At 38.5% G+C, this 22,843-nt stretch overlaps 1 protein-coding gene across 4 annotated transcripts in view; it reads right to left on the bottom strand.

Annotated features, from left to right (window-relative positions):
* RGS17 (regulator of G protein signaling 17) overlaps positions 1–22,843 on the bottom strand; it is a 72,817-nt gene that overhangs the window by 13,234 nt on the left and 36,740 nt on the right. For all 4 annotated transcript variants that reach the window (XM_054063515.1, XM_054063513.1, XM_054063511.1 and 1 more), the window contains exon 2: positions 18,254–18,397. In XM_054063515.1, the coding sequence (XP_053919490.1) occupies positions 18,254–18,372 (119 nt within the window). In that variant the 5' untranslated portion in view covers positions 18,373–18,397. The remainder of the gene's footprint in view (positions 1–18,253; positions 18,398–22,843) is intronic.

Genomic DNA, 22,843 nt, shown 5'->3' with positions numbered 1-22,843 from the left:
TTATTAGCTGTAGTACATCCAGCAGACACCTTTAAAATTTAGAGATGTAAATTAGCCATCATAAAAGGACAACAAAACTACTAATGCCTTAAAAAGAGAGAGTCTGGGGTGTCTAAAGGCAGAACTTAAGTGGAAAGCACAAGCACTGGTTTGTTTTCTTAAGGTTTGCTCTGCCCATTTTTATGCTGATTTTATTGCTCTAGAGAGCATGGTAAAAAAGTATTTCAGTAAGCCCAAGTGACCTGATCTCAGTGTATCTTTCAAATATGTCTTGGGTTCCTGATTTCTACAAAAACAATAGCTTCTTTAACTACTACAACAGTATTATGATGAGTAATTTCTGTTTGGAGCAAGCGTATTCCTATTCTGCAACTTCATAAAATTTATAAGTAAGAATGTTAATGACAAGGGACTATTTGAAGAATTATGCAAACTGGAAAAATTACCACATAGAAGGATAAACTGGTCCATGTTCCTATCTGATGTGTGTTTTGGAAGAACCACTGGGATTCATAGGACCAATCTTTATTTATTATAGCTACTATTATTCAGCTGTTAATATTCATGTTCAGCAATTAAATAGTTGTTTTGTTGAATAATTACTTTCCTACATCATTACTGCAGGCCACTGGTGCACAGTAAGGCAGAAAAGCCAAGCTAATGGGAAAAAATCATCAAGAGTTGGACTAATTTAAGAGCAAAACTCTCACCGACTCTTCCTCCAGGTGTTTCTAGATGGTTGTTTTAGCCTGTTTTTAAAAGTTGTTTAGCATCCCTACTGCTGTACTTACCTTCTACTGCCGTTAAAAAACTGAAAATCATTTGGAGCTTGGACCTGATCTTTCATTCTCTGTAAGTCTAGTACACAAATTGCTTCCCACGGTCAGATTCTGATGTATCAGTTGCCTAAAACTGGTGAATTATTGAATTACTGTTACCACTATGGCAAGAAAATAGGTGTGACAGGTGCTAAGATTAATATTCTGCCCATGCATTTCTAGCACTAGTTACTATTCACTCAGGCATTTTCTTAGTTATATGCATCATATGCAATATATCATCACAATATTTTGGAATTACATCTGGCATTGAAGACAATGTGATGATTAAACCCCTTACTTTAATGGTATTTTTTTGCGGATCCATGAAGATAAAGAGTAGAAATCAAACCACAACAATGTGAAATAGTGGGTAGGCTATTGATTGCCACTCAAAAGACCTGTGATCAATTCCTAATTCTTGGCTGAAGTTTGTACATGACAGGTCCTGCAGGGCAACAATTACATTTTAGACTGAACCTATGTATGTTACACAGTAGGGACATGAGCCTTTTGGCCACCACTGTAACATAAAAAACTTCCCCTATGCCAGCCCAAAGGCCACATGAAGTCAGCTGAACTTACATATTCTAAAGGCAAAATTTGATTTTCAGATGACAATCAGCATTCAGTTAAGAGACTCTAGATTACAGATGTTCTGACATGTTTCTTTCACTGATTTAGCCTTTGAAAGAGTATATCTCACTGGCATTACTCTCCACCCTATCCTTCTCCTAGGAATTTTAATTATCATCAGATCAAGAGCTGAAATATTTTTAGGTCATAGGTCAAAAAGCCAAGAAGGACTGTTCTGATGCTTGATTCCAGCTGCCAGTACAAGCAAGCTACAGGCAGGACTGACATAATTTAAATAATAGTGATTTAGTAGATACAGATTAAATTGAAGCTTTCTTAAAAAAAACCACAAATCCCTGACCCCTCTCAAAATGCACAAGAGATCAAGATTTACATGTGGTTTTCAAATCCCACTGGTAAATGATGTCAAATGACCATTCACCTAAAATGTTGACAAACACAAGTTGAATTTACCAAACAGATTCAGTTAGGAAATATTTTTTTCAGATCTGTTTGGAGGAGGAAGAGCCCTCCTTAAAACAAAGAGGTTAGTGAGATCATTTAGGATTTGAAACCCTTCTTTTGTACTGCGGTGGGGTATATGTCTTTCAAGCTGTTTGGCTGAAGCTATTCCACTTTGCTAAAAATAAGAGAATACTCATGATACAAGACAGAAACAAGAGACTCTGAACTTAATGGTAAATCATTGTGTAATAGACACTTAAATATTTTATATAAAGTACAATATTTTATACAGCATTGAAGGGAGAGCCTGAAAACAACAAAGTATGGTTACTGCATTTTCCGGAACTGAGAAGGAGAATTAGAAAAGTCTGAGACAAAGATGTGCACCAACCCATGATGTTTCACCAGCTGGGTAAATACCTTCACTTCAAGACAAAGGGGTTTTGCCTCTTCCTGTCTCCAAGCTCTTTGATTCCTTGAATTTCATTATAAATACCTGGCATAAAACGTACTGTAGAAACAGAAATATATTTTCCCTGGTTTTAATTTTGATACAGAAAAGTATCTTTTTCATTTTTGATTGCGGTTCATTCTGATCAGAGTGTCTTCTGTACTGTCATTCAACAGTCAGTCATTGACAAATCAATTGTTTGCACAGCTCTGTTCACAAGTTCACTCCTACACGCTGAGGCAGGCTCTGGTAGAAGTACATCAGCGACGGATGTGGTGCCCTTATATTGTATGGCAATGCAACAGACAGCTGGGACTCTTTAGTTTCTTTTATGAAAGTGCAGACAAAATTATTTTCCGACACCTTGTTTATCTGCCAGCTGGAAGATTTAAGCCTGACGGCAGTGAAAACTAGTCAGGGCTGTGTTTATGAACAGAGCAGCATCATGATGATTTTGCTATATTGTACAAAGCAATAATAATGAAAAATAACTGCATTATCATGATCCAATCATAAAGAAGAATACAGCTATGCTAATCTCAAAATCACCTAGAGTCTAGTCAGTAATGCTACAATCTGTCTTCCTTTTAATGGCAAAATATAGGGATCCAAGAGAATGAAGTTTTACCTGAGGAATATTATCCTTTTCTTTTCAGACGAGTACATGATAAAGCCATGGTTCTATCAAAGTTAGGAGAAGTGTTCACTTTTGTTAAAATAAATTAATATCAACCAGAAATGATGGAGATTGTGCTGAACAGACTACAGGAAAGCAGCCTGCTGAGGAAATGCCAATAATTACCATAAGGCTATAATCAGCCTAGTTGGCAGCGTCCACTGAAACTATAAACTCCTTTCAAAAAGCCCAGGTACCTGTGGTGCTAAGTTTCCTGAGTGCCAGAGTTACATTTGCCTTAGGTGAAAAGATGGTGCAAGAGACATGTATAATCCAAATTGTTTTTAAATGAAACAAACAAACAAACATAGACTCTAACTTGCACTCAGCTGTTTTAGAATGAAAAAAATACATTTGCAAGGAGAATTTATAAACTCAAGTTTTCATTCTGCAAGCTTTACTTCATGTCTGAAAAAAACCCAAACAAACATCTTGTTTTGTTTTTTAAATAATCCAAGTATGTGCAAGGCTAGCATCTTGAAGATTTTTTTTCTATTACAGCTAAACCCCCTCCAATTTAAAGATTCAGATGGGGGAAGGGATGTGTAGTCACAAATCTCCGAGCTCTTTTTCAGCTTACACTGTGGTCTCATAATTTTGAATTTTGACCTGTAACCATACAAGTCACAGTGATAACTGGCCTTTTTTTTTTTTTTTTTTTCTCTTTTTTCTTCTCCTTATAGATCTCAAAAGGTAAAATAAAAATGAAACAAATGATGAAAACAGATGCTTGCCTCTTTCAATGGCTGGAAAAAAATCTTTCTTACTTTCCAGTTTTCTTTGGTGGTATTTTTCACCCTCAGTTCAGTTTGTTGAAGGTAGCGTGGTGTACTTCAGATTTTTTTCCTTTTATCCATCTCTTAGTCTGAAGAGTATACAACTGAGAAGCAGTCTGTAACAGACAGCTGGACACTTGTATGTGTGCTGTGAACGTGCTTTCAACTGAAAAGCTTAGTCTTTGCTCAGGATCAAGTAATATTAAATGCAGGCAGACTTCTGGCTCCCATATGCACCTTTCTGCATACCACGAGTCTGGTGGGGCAAGGGGGACCTCAAGGTGGGAGTTTTCTGGTCTGATTTTTGCTACCTAGGAAACATGCAGAAGCTGTTTCACAGGTCCTTCCACTGTGGTTTATAAAGAATGCAGCTGACTGGAACTGAGTGTGTTCTGCACAAATCTGACAGTTTACGATAACTTACTTCTGAATTGGATTTTCCACAAGATGGTGTTTGTGGAAAAGTTTAAGATTAATGAAATGTCATAGTTTGTTCTGATAGCTTTAAAAATAATTATCATTACATATTAAAATGAAATCATTGTCATTGTAGATGCTTTTCCTAGTAATCGTTCTGATTACAAGAGATTTTCTGATTAGAAAACAGTTCATCGGGAAATCCAGCAGCTATGACTCCTAACTTCATGATACTTGGACTTTATTAGAACCTCACATCTCAGAGTCCTGCAAAGAGAAAACCCACCCTTTACTCAGAATCATATTTATATTAAGAACTGCGGAGAGAAGCTTGAAAAGCAATGCCTTAAAGCATCAAAATCCTCAAGCGTGGCTAAACCTGCATTTGTTTTTTGGGATTATTTTGAAGAATTCTTCCTTCCCTGAACCAGTCTTGAGATTTCTAGAAGAGTGGCATTGACAGTATGGCTGTGCAGTGTATAAGCATATGAATAAAGAGTTGTGGTCAAAGCCTGCTGTTCCTACACACAAGCATCTTGGCCTGCTCACTGCCATATTTCTGCCACCTACCCTGTAGCGGCAATCCAAGGGTAACTGAAGGAACTGCTGACAATTTTCCTGTCTTTGGTCTCTGCTCTTGTAGTTCTATGTAGACTTGTGTGAAGCTTTTAGCCCTGCGAGATATTTGAGAGTATAGAAGGAAATACACATAAAATCATGATGGATTAAGGGAGTCCTACCTTTCTTCCTCGTGAAAATCTGGACTAAGGTCCTTGAATGCTTTTGTTCAAAGGCTTATGATAAGGCCATCCCATCACTGTTCAGAATTATGAGATCCCACAGGATCTCAGGAAGTAAGAAACTTCCCAGTTTATCTGAGTTTGTATGTTTTTGCCATATTTTGAAGGTGGGGGAGAGTGGGCTGTTTTTCTTACTGCTTTTCAGTGCTTTCTTAATACTGTGCTGGATTCAGCATAATTGGCCAAAGTAATTACAGATTCAACAATAAAACATAAAAGAAAAAGGAGATTGGTGGAAATTAAGGTTTAAGATATCTGGAGCATCTCAGGCTATTAAGGTCTAGTCAGTTAAGACATTTAGCTCTGTCCTGATAGACTTACTTATGTTGTGCTACTCCTCAGCTTGAGTAAAAGCAGATTTGAACCCAAGTGATCTAGTTCTTAAGAGTATAATCATCTCTTTGTTAATGGGAAGTCTTGACCAAGATTTTGAAGTTTATGTAAGATCATTATGTAATGTTATTAAATTGCATCCCACATGCCACTGTGAAGGTAGATCATCCTTACTGAAATAAGAATGCTAAGCTAAAGCAAGTCATAGAGGGATGTGCATGGTAAAGCAAATAACTAAAATGATTTTAGCAAATCTGCAGTATTCCACTCTATTGCCTTTCCTGTATATTTAACTATTTAAAATGGAATAGATCTAAAATCTGGTAAGCTTTTCTGTTGATAAGAGACAGTCCAACTAGCAGTCTCTTCTTAAAGCCATGAGTTATATTGTCCTGCTGTATTTTCCATAAAAGTTGACTTTAGTATACATTTGGCAGACAAGCTTTCAAAGTTGTCCAAACTCTGCATTTTTGCTTTGGATCCCATGAGAAATTTGAAAGCAAAGCCTTGCAGAATCAAAAATCCATGTGTCAATAAATCTTCCATCAAAGATTGCTATTTGCAATGTTATCTCTGATGTATTTTTTTCCCAATTCCTTTGACATTTAGAAAAAAGTGGATTGTTAAGGTAAAAACAAACCTGCTTGAACCCCCCTGAAAAAAGGGATCCAAAAATATATCCAGAAATGTTTTGCAAACATTTAAGATCTGAGTTTAGTCTTTGCCAAATCAAACACAGAATCACAGAATGCTTGAGGTTGGAAGAGACAGTACTCTGGAGGTCATCTTGTCCACTCCCCTGCACAAGCAGAGCCACCTTGACTAGGCTGCCTAGGATTACATCTAGATGGGGTTTGAGTATCTCCAAAGATGGAGACTCCATAGCCTCACTGGGCAACCTGTACCACTGCTCAGTCACCCGCATAGTTAAGGGAGTGTTTCCTGATGTTCCAAGTCAACTTTCTGCATTTCAGTTTGCGTCCACTGCCTCTGGTCCTGTCACTGGGCATCAATGAGAAAAGCCCTGCTCTGCCTTCTTCGCACCATTCCTTGAGGTATTTATAGACATCGACAAGATGCCCATGAAACTTCTCTTCTCTAGGTGGAACAGTCTCAGCTTTCTCAGCCTTTCCTCATAAGAGAGACGCTTCAGTCCCTTCACCATCCATGTGTTTCTTTGCTGAACTCCCTCCAATATGTCCATGTCTCTGATGAAGAGCCCAGAACTGGACACAGTACTCCAGGGGTGACCACCAGTGCCACGATCAATGCATTTACTAGAATCATATTTAAGGACAGACTGCAACTGAAGAATATTTTCAGAGGCTGCTTAAAAAAATGTAATGATATTTACATTTCATGATGATTTCAGGGTGAAGGAGAGAAATGCTGTCAAGGTCAATGCAGGTTAAAAGGTAGATACAAGGAGTCCGGTCCTTTTAATGGACAGCCTTTTTGAACTTGCTTTCCTCCTCTTTTTGTTGTGTCACTGCTTTAAACTACCTAGCTACAAATATTGCAGCTCAGCAGGCATCCAAAGGCAGATGGAAACTACCAGCGTGCACTGTACCTGAACTGCTGAAATAAAGGACAGTATCTCCCTCAAAATTAGACTAGCACTCAGCAAAAGTTGTAATTGTACAATAGAGGAAAGACCTAGTGATTTAAAGCAATCTAAGTTTCCTAAGCCCTCTATTTTTCTTGGATGTGTTTTCTTCTTCTGAAAATTTGTAAGAAAATATGCATTCTGCTGGATTCTAGTTTAAAGAGGGATTACATAATGATAGCCACATCAGATCATGTTACAACTTCTTGGAAATTTTTAGTCCCTTCTAGAGTAAATTTTTGAGATTCTTGTTTTCAGATACAGAATGTAATTTCCGTATAGGCAAGAAATCTATGGCTTGCCCAATTTCACTTGAGAATGAGTCCTAATAGAGTTACTCTAGCTTTGTTTTATTACTGTAGAGCTAGTTTCTGCTTTAGGCAAGATTCAACTCAAGGGTGTATTTCACTTGTCAGGTCACCCAACAGTTCACTAGTCTGGCTGTCAGCTTCATTTCTTCCTTCAGAATAATATTACCGTTCATATTCCATCTTGTACAATGGATGCATCTAATTACTAGACAAACCGCAGTCTCCTTACTCCTGGCTACATCTGTTTTGCATGCAATTCCTTCATATACTTGAAGCAATTAAAAGTGGCAGTTGTCTAGTGTTCAAAGAAATACAAATTGTATTCTTTGAAAGGGTAACTGGGTGAATAAAACCACTGGCAAGCAAACCTAATGGTCTCAATTCTGATAAATAGTTCTAGTCTCAGTTTCCATAGTGGTTTTTTTTCCATTATACTTGGTTTTCAAATATGAAAATATCAGTAACAGTAAAGAATTGAGCTTGATTAGGGTCACTCATTTGCTTCCATAAAATTAGCTGCAGTTTCCAAAAGGAAAGAGAAGCCTGGGAACATTCATACTAAGTTGACATTTCTTCTTTTCATAAGGTGTAAATTTCTTCAGTTAAAACGGGTTATCTGTGTTTGCAGAGTATGATCCCTACCATGGTATTTATGAACACCATATTGTATGGAGCTAGCACAGCCCAAACTGTTTATGCTTATCCACATTACAACCTAATAAGATGTGGGATCTTCCACTTAACACCTGTCCAACTAACAAACAGGACTGAGAACAGCCATGCCAGTCTGTGTACACTACAGGTAGGCTTCTGCTTTGATGGGAGTTAACTGCTGGTTTCCAGATTTTCTGTTAGACAAGGCTCTGAACTGGGAAACTCTTTCAACGTGGATGTCAACAGGAACTGAAGCTATCCATTGCTCCATAATGGATGCTCCATTGCTCCATAATGGATGCTCAGCATCGGCTGGTATGAGGCCCTCAATCAGTTACTTCAGAAGAACCAGAGTTGCCATCTAGACAAATATATGTGATATGGAATTATTAAGGGTGACTAGACAAGATCCACATCTCTTTTGCCTTTCTGCCTCACATAATGAATGTCTGACCCACTTTTCTAGTCAGATGATCTACATATTACAAGCGTTATCTACTATGGATGCAGAATCATTTCCATGATACATTCTCCCATTTTTTCCTCTTAAAAGCTCTAGGCATATATTCCTATTTTAAGTGACATTTTAAACCTATTTGGAATGATATATGGCTAAAAAATAAACTTTTGTGAGATGGAAGTTTTGCTGCTAACAGATTTAAGTAGCCTATTTTATTACCTTTCAGCTTGGAACTAAAGGCTGCATTTATTCTTGCAGATAAAATGTACTGGGAGAGTTCTCTGTCGCTGAGGCTGGCTGGCACCATGTAGTCCCACTCCATATGAAGTCCACACTCAAAACATGGTTTCTGCACCTGCGACAGCTCATTGCCCAGACTGTGCACTTTGACACTGCCCAAAACTCTGCCAGGGAGTTAACACTTGCTAACAATTTAACTGTATGGGTGATTGCTTGAGCCAGTATTGAACACTGCCTCTGCTTAGCTTCCTAGTAGAGACACAGGTAGTGTGTTTAACTGGGATAAGATTTTGTTGTTGGTTTTGCGTGTTAAATATTTAAGTTGTTGTTATAATTCACAATGAATAAAGTTTGGAGGATTTGCAAGGTCACCTTGGTGCCTTTAAAATGAGGCCATCTACCAATATGCCTTTCTTCAGCTAATAGTTTGATCTCAGATCCATTTTGACCTTTCACACCCTTCTTTTCTGCGTTTTTTCCCATTTACCCTTGAGTTAAAGCATCTTTGTGAAAAGAAATAATTGTCAATTTTTCAATAAGGAAACAAAAAAAGCAGCCCAGACACTATCAGGGGAGATTTCAAAGGCTCCAAACTCCTAATGGCTGAAAATCACAGTGCAAACTGGACTCAGGCATCCTCAGGACTCTTTTTTGGTTTTTCTTTTTTTTTTCCACAGAAAATCTGTCATGACAATATGAATCTTCCTTCAGCCACTGTTCAGAAGACATCAAGCTGAATATCATTTTGGCACAGGCAGGTGGGAAACAGGCATGAGTGGTAGGGGAGAGCCAAGATGCTGATGCTCTGGAGCAATCCATCTCTTAAACAGCCTCTGAGGAGACATCAAGCAACTTTACCCCAGTGGATGTGATTCTGCCACTGCTTTCTCTCCCTCCAGTCTCCTCAAGAACAGCTCTCCTTGAATACACTTGGTGTGCTGTGCCAGGGCAGAATCAAGATCATATTCTAAAGTTAACTAGATTTAGTCTGTTATCTCCTTCTAAGGAGCTACTGTAGAGCCTTGTTCATGGCTGAATTAGAATGAGCCTTGCGTAACTCCAAATCCCCTCTTAGTATGTATTTATTCTTCAATTTAGGAGGATTGAGGTTCTGATTAGTTTTTTTTTTTTTTTTGCATTCCAATTTTATTCACAGAATTGTTTCATTGAAATATGACTATTTTCTGCAGTTAGACTGATGAGAGTTTATCTGAGAAGTATTATACTCATAGGAATTTATACATTTGGGTTGTGAAGCTCAGAAATAGTTATAAAAAATTGCTAATATATTATGCTTATGTTCTACACAGTCTCTAACCTGCTTGTGTTATACGGTAAAAATGTCAGTAAATTCATGAGCCTCTGTCTGTTACTCAAGATGAAATGAACTTTCAAATTTTAAAATATCAAGGATAAAATCCTGATACTAGGAAAGCCTGGCCAAGAGAGCCCAGGGCTGGTTATGATGCTGATGAAGATTCTACCACTGGGTTATGATCAAATTAACAGATCGGCTGCATAAGAAGCCGTTGCTCCAATCTTAAACATTAGACTTCCATTTTATCGTGGGGAGGAACAAATTTACCTCATACCTTTGAAAACAGAAACATTCATCAACTGACTTGGAGTTAAGACTCCATTTATAGTGTTAAAGGCTTTTTCAAACCAGAGTTCTTTGTTGAAATTTAATTTTCAATTATTTATACATGCTGAATGACTGCAGAGTGTCTTGTGTCTCTTTGTGCTTACACCATGATTTCATGGTAGGCAAGCAGCACCTTACTGACTACTGCTTGCAAACATGCAGTGTGCATCTTACAACTTTCTCCTAGAGAAGTGTGTGATTTTAATTTACTCCACACATACCATGAGGCAATGACCTGCACCAAAGCCACTTCTGCTTGGCCAATGGCTCCTTGACATTGTGGGAGCTGATGGCTCACAGATCCTACCCCTGCTCCAAGGCTGCAAAAGACCTTGTGCTTCCAGAAGGCTTTGGAGGTAGGTAGCAGGGGTTGAAAAGTAGAAAGGAAAAATATGAAAGGTGGTGGATGAGCTTAGAAATAGGGATTTGATGAGGGGAGATGAAAGCTACTCGATTATTTTGGCTCCACAGTGACCAAGGTAGGGTCTCATGAGATTTAATAGGTTACTTTTAAGCTGCCTTTAGTTGATTTTACATTAAATTCTGCTTTTTGTAAATTTTATTTCTATAGTTCTTTTGGTTTGCTAGTAACATTCTGATGTCCTGCATTCACATCTTAATCTTTAGAAGCAGATGTGGGAAAAATTAGAGAGAAGTAGTTTCCTGCAGTTAGACCTCATCTATCATACTTTTGCACTTTGTGGCATCATTTAGGTAAAAGAAATGTTCTCTTCTCTTTTGAACAGTAAATTTTCATATCTGCTCCACAGGGAGGTGCAGGAAGTGATCAAAGCTTCCTTTTACTCACCATTTCTGGAGCTCGGGGATAAACCCGGTATTGAACAACGCCTGAGGTATAGTTGTGTTCTGGCTCAGGGAGAGAGGAGACTTCCAGGAATTATTAGGCTAATACTAACAATCTGGTCCAGCACTACAGAAGGGCACAAACTCAGAGGTTGGCAAGTCAGGTTGTCATGCCCTGGGAGAGTTGTGCAAACGAGCGTGCACAGAGCCACCTGTCCCCAGCCTGTCTTGAGGACCTAAACATCCATAAAACTCCCTGTCTGAATTATAAAGCAGAGTGACTCTATGAAATATTGAACTTATTAGGAAAATATGCTTCCCTCCTCTGATTTTTTAACTTTAAAGATCATACCTTTCATTTGGCTTAAAGGGAAAAGAAATGGTTTATTTGTGTATTATTTAATAAGTACTGTTAACATAGCTTACAAAGTATGAAAAAAAATACTTGAAAAGCTATTTATTTTTAGAGTGTCTTCTGCTTGTTTTTCCAAATGCTGAGAATTTAAATTTCTTATTTTAAGTAGCTCAGGGAACCTTGAGAAGCCCATTTCTGAGGACTATGTATTTAAATCCTTACCCCACACTAACCCCATGGTGCATTCCAGTGAGAACAGGAATGTCGACAACGCAGCTTTCTCTCATGACCTCAGCACTGAGAACATGTGGCCTTAAAGACAAGGTGATTTAAGACTGACTTTTCAGCATAGTACTTCCAGTAGCATGTGTGACAGGTCATATAATGGGTTTTATCCAGCTTTAAGTTCTACCTGTCAGAAGAACTGATACTTCTTTCCTAAGAAAGCACCAATGCTGTCTATTGCGTTGTTATGACCCGGGACAAAGAAGATGACACTGTCCCACAGATGCATAAAGCATGAGCTCCCACTCTAAGTAAGCCTACTATCCCCCAGAATAAATTATTCTCCAGGAAAGAGACGAAAGCCTTTAATCTTTGACCTTTGCAAAAGCAAATGTTAAAAATGTAAGGATGTCCTGTGATGTTTTAAAGTATAAAAAGATTCAGAATAGAACATGTTTTCCCATTAAATATTTTTTTATATATATTGCCTTCTATTTCAGTAAAATACAGTAGCCTGCACTTCTGTATTCTGCACTAGAGTACAATACTTCCCAAAGCACTTTTCCATATTTGCTTTTCTCAGGTGTGATGTTTTGAAAAAGTAAAATGCACAGAGTTGAATACATGTGTTTCAGATGTGTTGTCCTATGTGTCCAGGGAAGGAAAGAAGAATTTAAAAAAATAGATTTGTAAAAAAAAAATTTAAAAATAAGTGCATTTGCCTCAAAGATAAAGATTTTCTTTTCTTGCTGAAAGCTTTAACAAAACGCTGGAGCCTGGTGACAGCCTTTCTGTCAGAGGCCCACCTCTGTTCTGCTGCTAGTATAAAAGTTCTGCTGCAGAAAGACATGAGAAGCAGAACATGGATTGTGTTTTCAACATATTTCAGAACATATGGCTACAATTTATTGCATTACATTGTTTTTTGTTTCCATCCTTTTTTGTTTCTGTCTCCTCCGAACCTTCTACCACAGCTACATAAGATAAAGCAACCATGACTATGATCCCCAGGGATTATCTTATATAGAGTCATGCAAAGCTGTGACACAATTTTGTGATGGCAAACTAAAATTTCGTATGCTAGAAAAAAAGATGTTCATCTCAAAGTACTAGAGAGGTAGGAACTGCAAAAAAATGTTTTGGCTTGTTTTTTTCATTCAGAATACCATGTACACTATCTGTTTGTTAAGAGGGGAAAATGTTGAACCCCATAGAGAAAAAATATTAATATAATTTAAAAATGTCCTTAGAACTATATCTGTCATCTCCTATTCATGGCACAAGTGACAAAAATATCTTCTTTTAGGCCCTAGTCAACTGCTAAACCCATGCAAGGAAAACATTCCCTTTAATAAAGAAAAATATTTGTGTAACAAGGTCATAAGGAAGAAGTTTCAGACATAACTCCCAGCAGTCGTTGGAAAGTTATAAGAACTGGAGGAGAGAGGTTTCTTGCCAAGAGCAACTCTTGTTTACTGCCAAGCTGGCAAATACCCTATCTTCTTCAGCATCTCTTGGGTGTGGGAAAGTAGTCATGGAAGGGTCACAAGAAATCAAATAGCAAGCATAGCTTTTGTACAGGGCTAATTTTGAACAAAATTATAGACTGTCATGTCAGGAGTCTTACTGCAAATTCTGCAACTGTCAGGCTACTCGAGTAATTGAAATTACACCTAGTAAGGAAGCCTTTTCTTCTGTCCTCTGTATGAATGGTGTTTTGTGGAAGCTTAAGACACAGGGCGAGATTCAATTCAGCACCTTTGTTACCTACCTGTTAGATGCTTTAGTGAGGCAGTCTTCCTAAAGTAAACTCCTAAGGTCTATATCTGGTCAGTGTAGAGAGGAAGATCCTATAGAACATCTCCACAGGGACAGATCACCTGCCTCTGCAGTAAGCGGTCAAGCTTTTCTTGTTGGGGACTTCAGAAGCCCTTTGTTTTCTCTACAAAGGAGGACTGCATCCTTCACTACTGGTGCTCAGGCACGTAGGCAACATTCTGACCATACCTATTACAATAAAATGTCCAACTTAAGGAGCCTGTTTATCTCCACGTTTTCCAATTTGAGCAGACCTTGGTAATAAGCCCTGCTTTGTCCTTGTAAACTGAGGAATTTACCGTCCTGACAATTATCAGTGCCAATAGCTGTACCAGGTCTCTTTGCGATGGAGTTAATTTCTTTGCAGCAGCCCATATGGTGCTATGTTTTAGTTTTGTGATTTCATGGTTTCTCATACTGCCCTGTCTGTGAGGAGGCTGGAGGTACATAAGGAGCTGGGAGGGGGTGCAGCTGGGACAGGTGACTCCAAGTGACCAAAGGGATATTCCATAACATATGATGTCATGCACAGCAATAAATGCTTGAGAAGAAGGAAGGGGAAAGTTCAGAGTTGTAGCATCTGGCTTCCCAAGTAGCTGTTACACGTGATGGAGCCCTGCTTTCCTGCAAATGGCTAAACATTTGCAGTGGGAAGCAGTGAATGAATTTCTTATTTTGCTTTGCTTCACACAGCTTTGCTTTATCTATTATATTGTCTTTATCTCAACCCACAAGTTTTCTCACTTTGAACCTTCCAATTTTCTTTCCCCATCCCGCTGGGTAGGAGTGAGTGAACAACTGGGTGGGGCTGAGCTGCCTTTTGGGGTTAACTGCTCCAAATAATTTTACCTTTAAGAAGGAATTTTTAGAGAGAATAGAAAGTTTGTTATGAGAGATATTGAATAATTTTTGGACCTAGCTTTATTCTGTTAACAGTTCTCTATTAGGCAAGGCACTATTTCCCCTAACAAAAGCATGAATATTTGCCTCTGCTATTATTCAAACAGAAGACTTAATGCCTTTTCTGATATTAACACAGGGTCGAACAGAAGAAAACAAACACCTCATGATTCACAAAAGATATTTTTAGAATTCTAATGATTTGTTTGTATATACGAGCTATTGAAATAACTCTTCAAACAGATAGAAATGAAAGCTTCTTACTGAAAGCTGCACACCGTACCCCCCGCTTTCTATGAATGGCGAGGAAGCTCAGGAACTAAGAGGCAAGTAATATGAGAGCTGTCCTCAGTCACACAGGCTGGTGAAAAAACAGATTAAAGTCTCCTAATCTAGATACTGACAGTTAAAGTATTCTCATCATTATTAATGAACCCAGCAACATTTCTCTTGAGAAATTCATGTTACTCAAATACAAAAACCTGTGGAACTAGGGAAAGCATGCAATTACACTTGGTCCAGAGAGCCTGTTATAATTATTGATTAGGCTTTCCTATTACAGAGAACTACCCTAGAGAATTACCTACCTAGAATCCCCTAAATAATGAGTGACTAGTAAAGTGTGTTATGCATTTTTTCAATTATTTTTATAGCTTATTAGGTTACACAACTGAGGCGAGAACAGTAATCTCTACCTAAACTGTCCAAATTTACTAAACAAATTTGACATTAGAACCAATTACTTCATTTTAACTGATATTCTGAAACACTTCATATTGCCTTTTCCAAAGTTTTGTTCAAACTGCTCTAATGGAGTTTCCATCACAAAATCACAAAACTTTAAAAGACTTATTACATCATTTGTTCTACATTTTTGATTTTAGAAAACACAAATGATGTCACTATCCCCTTTGACCCATTATCTGACTTAATTCTGAAAACTAGATTACATTGACAGGATTTCTCCATGCCGACTATAATCTACTTTACCTAAAAACCCCCAAACCCCTCAACATCTGAAAAATAAGATATTAACAATTATTAAAGGAGCTGAAGGGATACCCTACATTTTAAAGCAGTAATTGCTCTAATTTAGATTTAATATGCATAAGCTGTTCAAATATGTAATGTTATTGCATTCTAAGGAGTGGAGGCACTCCACGGATCACAAAGCTTACAAAAACTTCAAAATAGAGTACTGTTGTCAAAAGAAGACTTCTTGAGCTATAGCATATTTTAAAAGAAATCAGTTGTCTTTAAGGTTTAGAAATTAGACCAATACTTTTATGGCCATTGATGTTCCAGTATGCAAGGCAAAAGCTGTACATGCACAATGGTGGGTTTTATGCCCATTCAGTAAAGAGATGTTGTAGTCATGATGGATAATTCTATGAAAACATAACCTCAGGAATTGTTAGCAGATTGCTAGGAATTAATAATAAAATATCAAGAGCAAACACAGAACACAGCACACTCATGTCTTTACTGCAACAGACCTAGTCACACATCTCAGACAGGAGACAGTAGAATAGGAAAGATACATAGACAGATACAAGGTAGGTGTGTAGATATAAGAAAGATAGAGTAAACCATGGTCTAGGTCAGTCTCTGTATCGCAGAGATTAAAATACAGATGATTATGGAAGAAAAGACAGCTGAAGGGAGATAAGAGAGTGCTCTATAAAAACTTGATCACCCTGGGAACAATTATTCACTGTTCTTCATATGAACACACAAGAACAAGGAGGCATCAAATGAAATTAAGATCTAGTAGTTTAAAGCAAATAAAAGGGAGTAATAGTTCACAGAGTGCACAAGTCTGTCGTAGAATTTATTGCTACAGGGAACTTTGGATGTCAAAAAGTTTAGAAGAGTTCAGGAAAGTGCTTTAGAAAATGGTTTGACAAATTAATGAAAGGAAGTTCTATCAAGGTCTATAAAACACATAGAAATAACCTCTGACCCAGGAAGTCCCTAACTTGCAGACTGCCAGAAGTTGTGAGGAGCCTTCATATGGATAGGTTGAGGAGGTGCATGTCCCCTTTTTTTATCCTTTTCTTGTGGCATCTGCTACAGACCACTTCTTGAAACAGGATACTGAGCCAAATGAACCTTTAGTCTATAACAGTATGGCTAGTCTTACATTGTGCCTTTGTTGCAATGCGGAGATAACAGTGGCAAAATATCATCCCTCTTATTTTCATGGAATCATAGAACAGTTTGGGTTGGAAGGGACCTTCAAGATCATCCAGTTCTAGCCCTCCTGCCATGGGCAGGAACACCACCCACCAGATCAGGCTGTCCAAGGCCCCATCCAGACTGGCCTTGAACACCTCCAGGAATGGGGCAACCACAACTTCCCTGGGAAACCTGTTCCAGTGCCTTACCACCCTCCTTGTGAGGAATTTCTTCCTAAAGTCTAGTCCAAATCTTCCCCTCTCCAATTTAGACCCATTCCCCCTCGTCCTGTCACTACATGCCTTGGTAATAATTCCCTCCCCAACTTTCTTATAGTCCTCCTTCAGGTACTGGAAGGCCATTACAAGGTCTCTCTGCAACCATCTCTTCTCCATGCTGAATAACCCCAGCATTCTCAGCCTGTCCTCATAGCAGAGGTGCTCCAGCCCTCTGATCATCTTTGTAGCCCTCCTCTGGACCTGTTCCAACAGCTCCCTATCCTTCTTATGTTGGGGATTCCAGAACTGGACACAATACTCCAGGTGGGGTCTCACAAGAACGGAGTAGAGAGGCAGAATCACTTCCCTCGCCCTGCTGGCCACACTGCTTTTGATGCACCCCAGGACATGGTTGGCCTTCTGGGCTGTGAGCGCACACTGCCGGCTCGTGTCGTGTTTTGATTTAATACATTTCCATCTCTTTGCTGTACAGATTGAACGCATTACAAAGTATCATTGTAAAAGATGAGCTCTCACTCATCCCTGCTCCAAATATCTTCTGCCTCCAGGTGAAATTGGAAGTAACAATCAAGGAAGGTCCACCCTGGTATTCCCTGCAGAATGTGACATCTTGGAAAAAGCTGTCACATTTTATGCCTGGTGTATACATGCTGGTATATATTTTTAAATAAACTTGGGGCAAATAGCTTCAGATTTTAGATTTGGGTCAGACGGCTGATTCAAGAGAAAATAACACAGATAGGTAAAGGACTGGTCACTCTAAAGCGACTGAGCTGTGTATGTAACAGGACGCATAGGCTCCGAAAAGTGCGGCATGTCAATGACTTTATGTTTCAACACTGTGTTCATGAAGGTAAGAAAGACAGACTTGATGTGCCTTAAGACACTGAGAATTTTAGGCTGTTTCTGAAAGTGGCTTTAGTTCTTTGACTATCCAAGTGAGCACTTTGTTCAGGAATAGACAATCAGGCACAATTTTCAAACTTTTTTTTCCACTAAAATTATGCCACACCAGTGAAAAGATAGTGGAATTTAAGGCTTGTATTTTCAGATTTATAGAATATATATTATTCAACAACTAAATATTAAAACAGGTCACCATTTGTTCATATTTATGACCATCTCCCTTTTTCCCTCCTGAATGCAGATAACTGGAGTAGCAAAAGTACAAGAAGGGAAAAAAAACATTAAGAATACAAAATACAAAATACTCAGTATCAAGTCTCTCATTCACATATACCGGTTTTACAACTGAAATTTCCTCTTTTAAAGTTACAGTTTAAGCAGGGTAAATATAGCTTGAATTTACTGTTCTCTCCTCTTCCCTCTCAGAAGATGCTCAACCAAGTCAAGGTATCGTTTAATCAAATTGTTAAGTGAAAAGTTAAATTGTGCCTCTTGATAGCAATCCTCTCTCAGAAGTTTGCATGTTCCCAGCGCTTGGCGCTTTCCATTCTCATTGTTTACCTGTGGTGGATATGAAACCAAATATACTACAGGACATACCATGAACAGCTGCAGCAACAGCACCAACAAAAGCAACATGTGTTGTTGGGCCTTTGGTTTCCAGGTGCTTGAGACACAGCTGATGTTCCTTCATTTTGTGACTGCTGCCTCTTTCTCATTTCAGCTACTTCAGTGCCCAAGTGGCTATAAGAACACAGACATAAGAGATGTACAGAATTACTACAGACCATCATAAAGTACATTCACATTTCTACAATAATCTCTGATTCTACTGATTCTCACAGCTTGTGGCAACAAGTGCACATGGGCATCAACTGTGACTGGCCAAGTAATAGTGCTAATGTGTTAAAAGAAGTTTACAGAAGACCACATTTTAGTTACATGCTTATGTTACTGTGTCTTTGAATCACATCTATTCTTATCACTTGGCTGGACTAAAGGGACTGTTTATTACCTTTCTGAACAGCAAGCTGCGTGGCTTGTGTAGCACTTGGTAGGGACTGAGTTGTTCCTTACCATATGACTGACAGGTCTTTTCAATGTACTAAAAATACAGTGGAATGGTTATTCACTTTAAGCATGAGCTGTAAATTGATCTTTTTTTTCCTTTCCTACTTCTCTGCTCAATGCTGGACCAATGAAATTGATATGTGATATTACATCAAAGGCGCTAATAGAAGTCTGTTAAAAGCCTAGTTATTATGTGTCATAAATGGGAGTTTTGCTACCTAAGAGTTATTCTCCATAAATAAAAAGCATAATCAATATGTATTTCCAAAAGTCTTTTCCACCTTTGGGACTATTTTCTGGTCACAGAAGATTTTCCCTTGCTAGTTACCAGTCTTGCCCAGGTTTTATTAGGCCAAGATATTTTTCTTCCTGGTGACTTGCAATATGCCACTGGAACTAATATCTCATGCATTACTTAGTTTTCAAAAGAAGCAAAACATTTATTGCTAAGTTATGTTATTCAGGAAGGTTTAGATGTCAGGATCCTTCTAATGGTCCACATCGGTGCAACAGCTATAAGCTTCCCACAGTAATGGCTATTACATGAATATATAACTTAGAATAAATCTAGTACTTTCATCTTTGAAAAAAGTACAATTTACTCTGAGGAGGATCCCAGTGTAAAACAGGAGCAGGGAGAAGATGACCCAGTGTGAGCAGCATGTCCTGTGCTCCACAGCCCCATGGCATCCTGCTGCAGCCAGGAGTGCCGAGGAAAGGCAGGCTCTGGTTGATTTGCCACCTGCATACATCATGCACAGACAACTGAGATGTCCTACTCCATCTACATGCACTCAAGCAGCAGCTGTGAGAGTTTGCATTTACATGGTTACTAAAACCTCTGAAGTTCTTCTGTAGTAATGACCTTAGAGAGTATTTACACACAACAACATGTAGCAAGGATACTAAGATTCAGAACTCGAACTTGTGCAAACTCAAAGTTGGTGGTTGTTTTAGCTTCTTGCACATTTAACTTTTCCATGTACACTATCACTGAATAGGATCAAGTAATTTCCAAACTATTTAGTCAAATAAACAATGAAGAACCATTTAACTACTTGCAGTGAGGGCGCCTGCATATGCTATTGATATTACTTCTTATGGCTTATAGTTGATGAACTCTTGAAGATTACAATGTCATATTAAAAAATACCACATTCTTTTAAATCAAATGTAAATGTTTTGTTAACAAGAGATCCTTTGACATAATTGAACAAGTGCCCATATTTTTACGGAAGAGAGGAAAGAAAGGAAAAGCGTTACAGCATAATAGGAATCTCAGGCAGTGAATGACACTATAGAGTCACTTTCTGCAAATTATAGTGCTGAACTTCTGCTGACTTTGCATGATACAGTTAAATTATTTCATAGATAGCTGTGTCATACTGTGAACAGTACTTGCTTCAGCAAGTGCAATGACTGGTTAAAGAAATTCAAGCCAGACATTTTTGGAGGAAACATCTGTTTCTCGTAGGTAAGGTAGAAATTCTAGAAACATTTGTACAAAATTTTATTCATTTCAGAAACTGGTGAAATTACTCATACTTAAATATTTGTAGAGCTATAATCTTGGCATGAAAACTTCCCATACATTCAACTTGTGTACCTAAATTACGCATTTCTTACACAATTTTAGCTATATATTAAATATGTACTAAGGCTAAAATCTGTCACATTCTAAATACAAGGAGGCAGGATAAAGGTTATACATTCAGACGTAATGATGACAGTCAGTGACTTTGCTGTAGTTTCAGAACAGCTTTAACACAGCACAAATTGCCATGCCACTGAAGTAAATGGCTCTTTCCCTTTTCTCTTGCACAACTCACAGTGATTCTTTCCTCTACCTAAGCTGTCCCCTTCTCTGTGCTGGGAGCAGCATTTGTGCATAAAAGAGTAGGCAGGATTAAAAATTAATCCAGAGGGGAAAGAAAAATATAAAAGTAGTTTTAACTTGGTTGAAGTCCCAGTCTTGTTCACCTTGGGGAGATGTTAGCACTTGGGCCAGAGCAAGGGAGGAAACAAAACACGGTGGCATGAACATCGAGCAGGCAAGGGGAGAGGAGGGGGAGGTTCTTTGTGCTGGTGGGAGCTGATGGTGAAGGGAGTTGCTCATCTGCAGAAAGGTAAAATCTGCAACAGCAATTCACAACACACAACACATGACATGTCTGGAAAGCAGAGTCAGAAGTGTCATTTCACAGGAATGGTTCACATCCTCAGCCCTGCCCAGCAACTTCCTCCACTGAAAATTCTTTAGCATTCACCTTTCAGCATGGCCTGCCATGGCCTGCTGCTTTAGAGGTTTGCAAGTCTGCAGAACACAGTAGCAACAGGAGTTGTAATGAAACACGGGTCTTCATTGTGGAGCACTTCAGTAGGGACGGTCTCCTCCAAAGCTGCTGAGAGCCCATAGGCTATCCAGTCTTTAGAGTGGGACCGCTTGCTTTGCTGTGCTCTGACTCTGGAGTATGGGGAGAGACATGACCCATTGCTTTCCTGACTATGCATTATTTGCAGGAGGAAGAGGGCAGTTCTTGATTGCAAGTACAGTTACATTTATCTATTTAGGCTGTATTTGAAAGAATAAATTAAAAAAAAAAAGAACCCCCCCCCAAACACTGTGTACTTAAATCCAGGGATAGTTTGCATTCTAGTCCTAATACAGTATGTTTGGCTACTGAAGGCTAAAGCATTAATTATGATGCTAGGAGGGCGCTTCAAAGGGTTATATTTTGAAATGGGTTGATAACATGAATAATATGGAGCGGGACTATCCATAGCTTCCAGTTATAATGGGCAAAGATCTTACTGGCACAGTGGGACAGAGTTGTATTTAATCCATTTCAGATTCTGTCCTTCCACAGCTGATGTTGGTGTTCACTCTGAACCTTGCAGACTGACAATGCAAACTGTTATTTAGCTTGGTGTGACCAGCATGTTGATCAATAAAACTGCAAAGCTGAAAATCAAAGCAATGAGAGGGTGTTCTCAGTGGATATGTTAAAGATGTTCACTCATCCGGTTTAACCAGTGGCTGAAGTCAAAGTTATCAGCCCTTTTGTTTTGCAAATGGTACATTGTCTTGGAGAACTTCTAAGCGGAAGTCTGTAAGAAACATGAAAAATCCCCTCCATGATGTAAAACATATTTACTGTGGATGAAGTAGGATGGGTGGAAGCTTTAGTTTCATGCTAATTTTGGTTGGGTTTCATGTTCCGTGTTGTATTTACAAATAGCACGTCATCTATGCAAAACCGTAAGTGATTCCATTAGATTATTTAGGATGCAGAAGCAGGAATATCTTAATCCTTGGCTATATTTCGAGACTGACTGTAGACAGAAAGTTTATGTTTGATGCCTTGGTCCAAATCACGAAAAAGAAATTTAGAACATTTAATTCAGCAAATCAGTCTGATGACATAAATTATTTTTCTGTAAATAATTGTGCAAGTTAGTACATAAATGTGAAGGAGTAAAATATTGTGAATGGTATTGACTAGACCTTCTAGAATAGTGGTAGAAATTGCACATACTGCCTCCAAGATCCCAGTTTGCCCTTTAGCTTTTTCAACATTTTCATTCTTCCTGAGACCCTCTAACTTCACAAAAATACTGGGTGGTGAAGGTGGACCTCTGTCCAATAGGAATAATACATCTCCTTGGTACTGTGTATGATCTCTCAGACTATCACAACACGGTTCTGTCAGTTTGCATCTGGTTCTTTGCCTCCATTTGGTGACATAGTCTACTAACACTGTTATGATTTCCATGTGTGCTGATAAGAAATAGGAATAGTATTCTGTTTTGCTTGACTGACTCATTTTCTTGGAGGTGGGTAGGCATTATGGCCCTCTGAGCAATCCCATAATCACAAAGGATTTCATTCTGCAGAACATCTGCTGTCCCTACTCGGCAGCTGAGGAAAGGAACCTAAGGGTAAAACAACTGTTTATTACACAAGTTAAAAGACAGGTAGTTCATATAAGCTGCAGAGCAAGAAAGTCTGCATTTGTCTTCAGTCTTGCAGTGCAAGAGGACTATGAAACCTAAAAAGCCATTAAAAATTTGCAGTAAGGTTTCCTGTCAGTTTTGAAATCCATAGCATAAAGATCTATT

The sequence above is a fragment of the Cuculus canorus genome, chromosome 3 (genome assembly GCF_017976375.1).
Source record: "Cuculus canorus isolate bCucCan1 chromosome 3, bCucCan1.pri, whole genome shotgun sequence".
In the NCBI taxonomy this organism is placed as follows: domain Eukaryota; kingdom Metazoa; phylum Chordata; class Aves; order Cuculiformes; family Cuculidae; genus Cuculus; species Cuculus canorus.
This window is presented reverse-complemented; position numbering and strand designations above follow the sequence as displayed.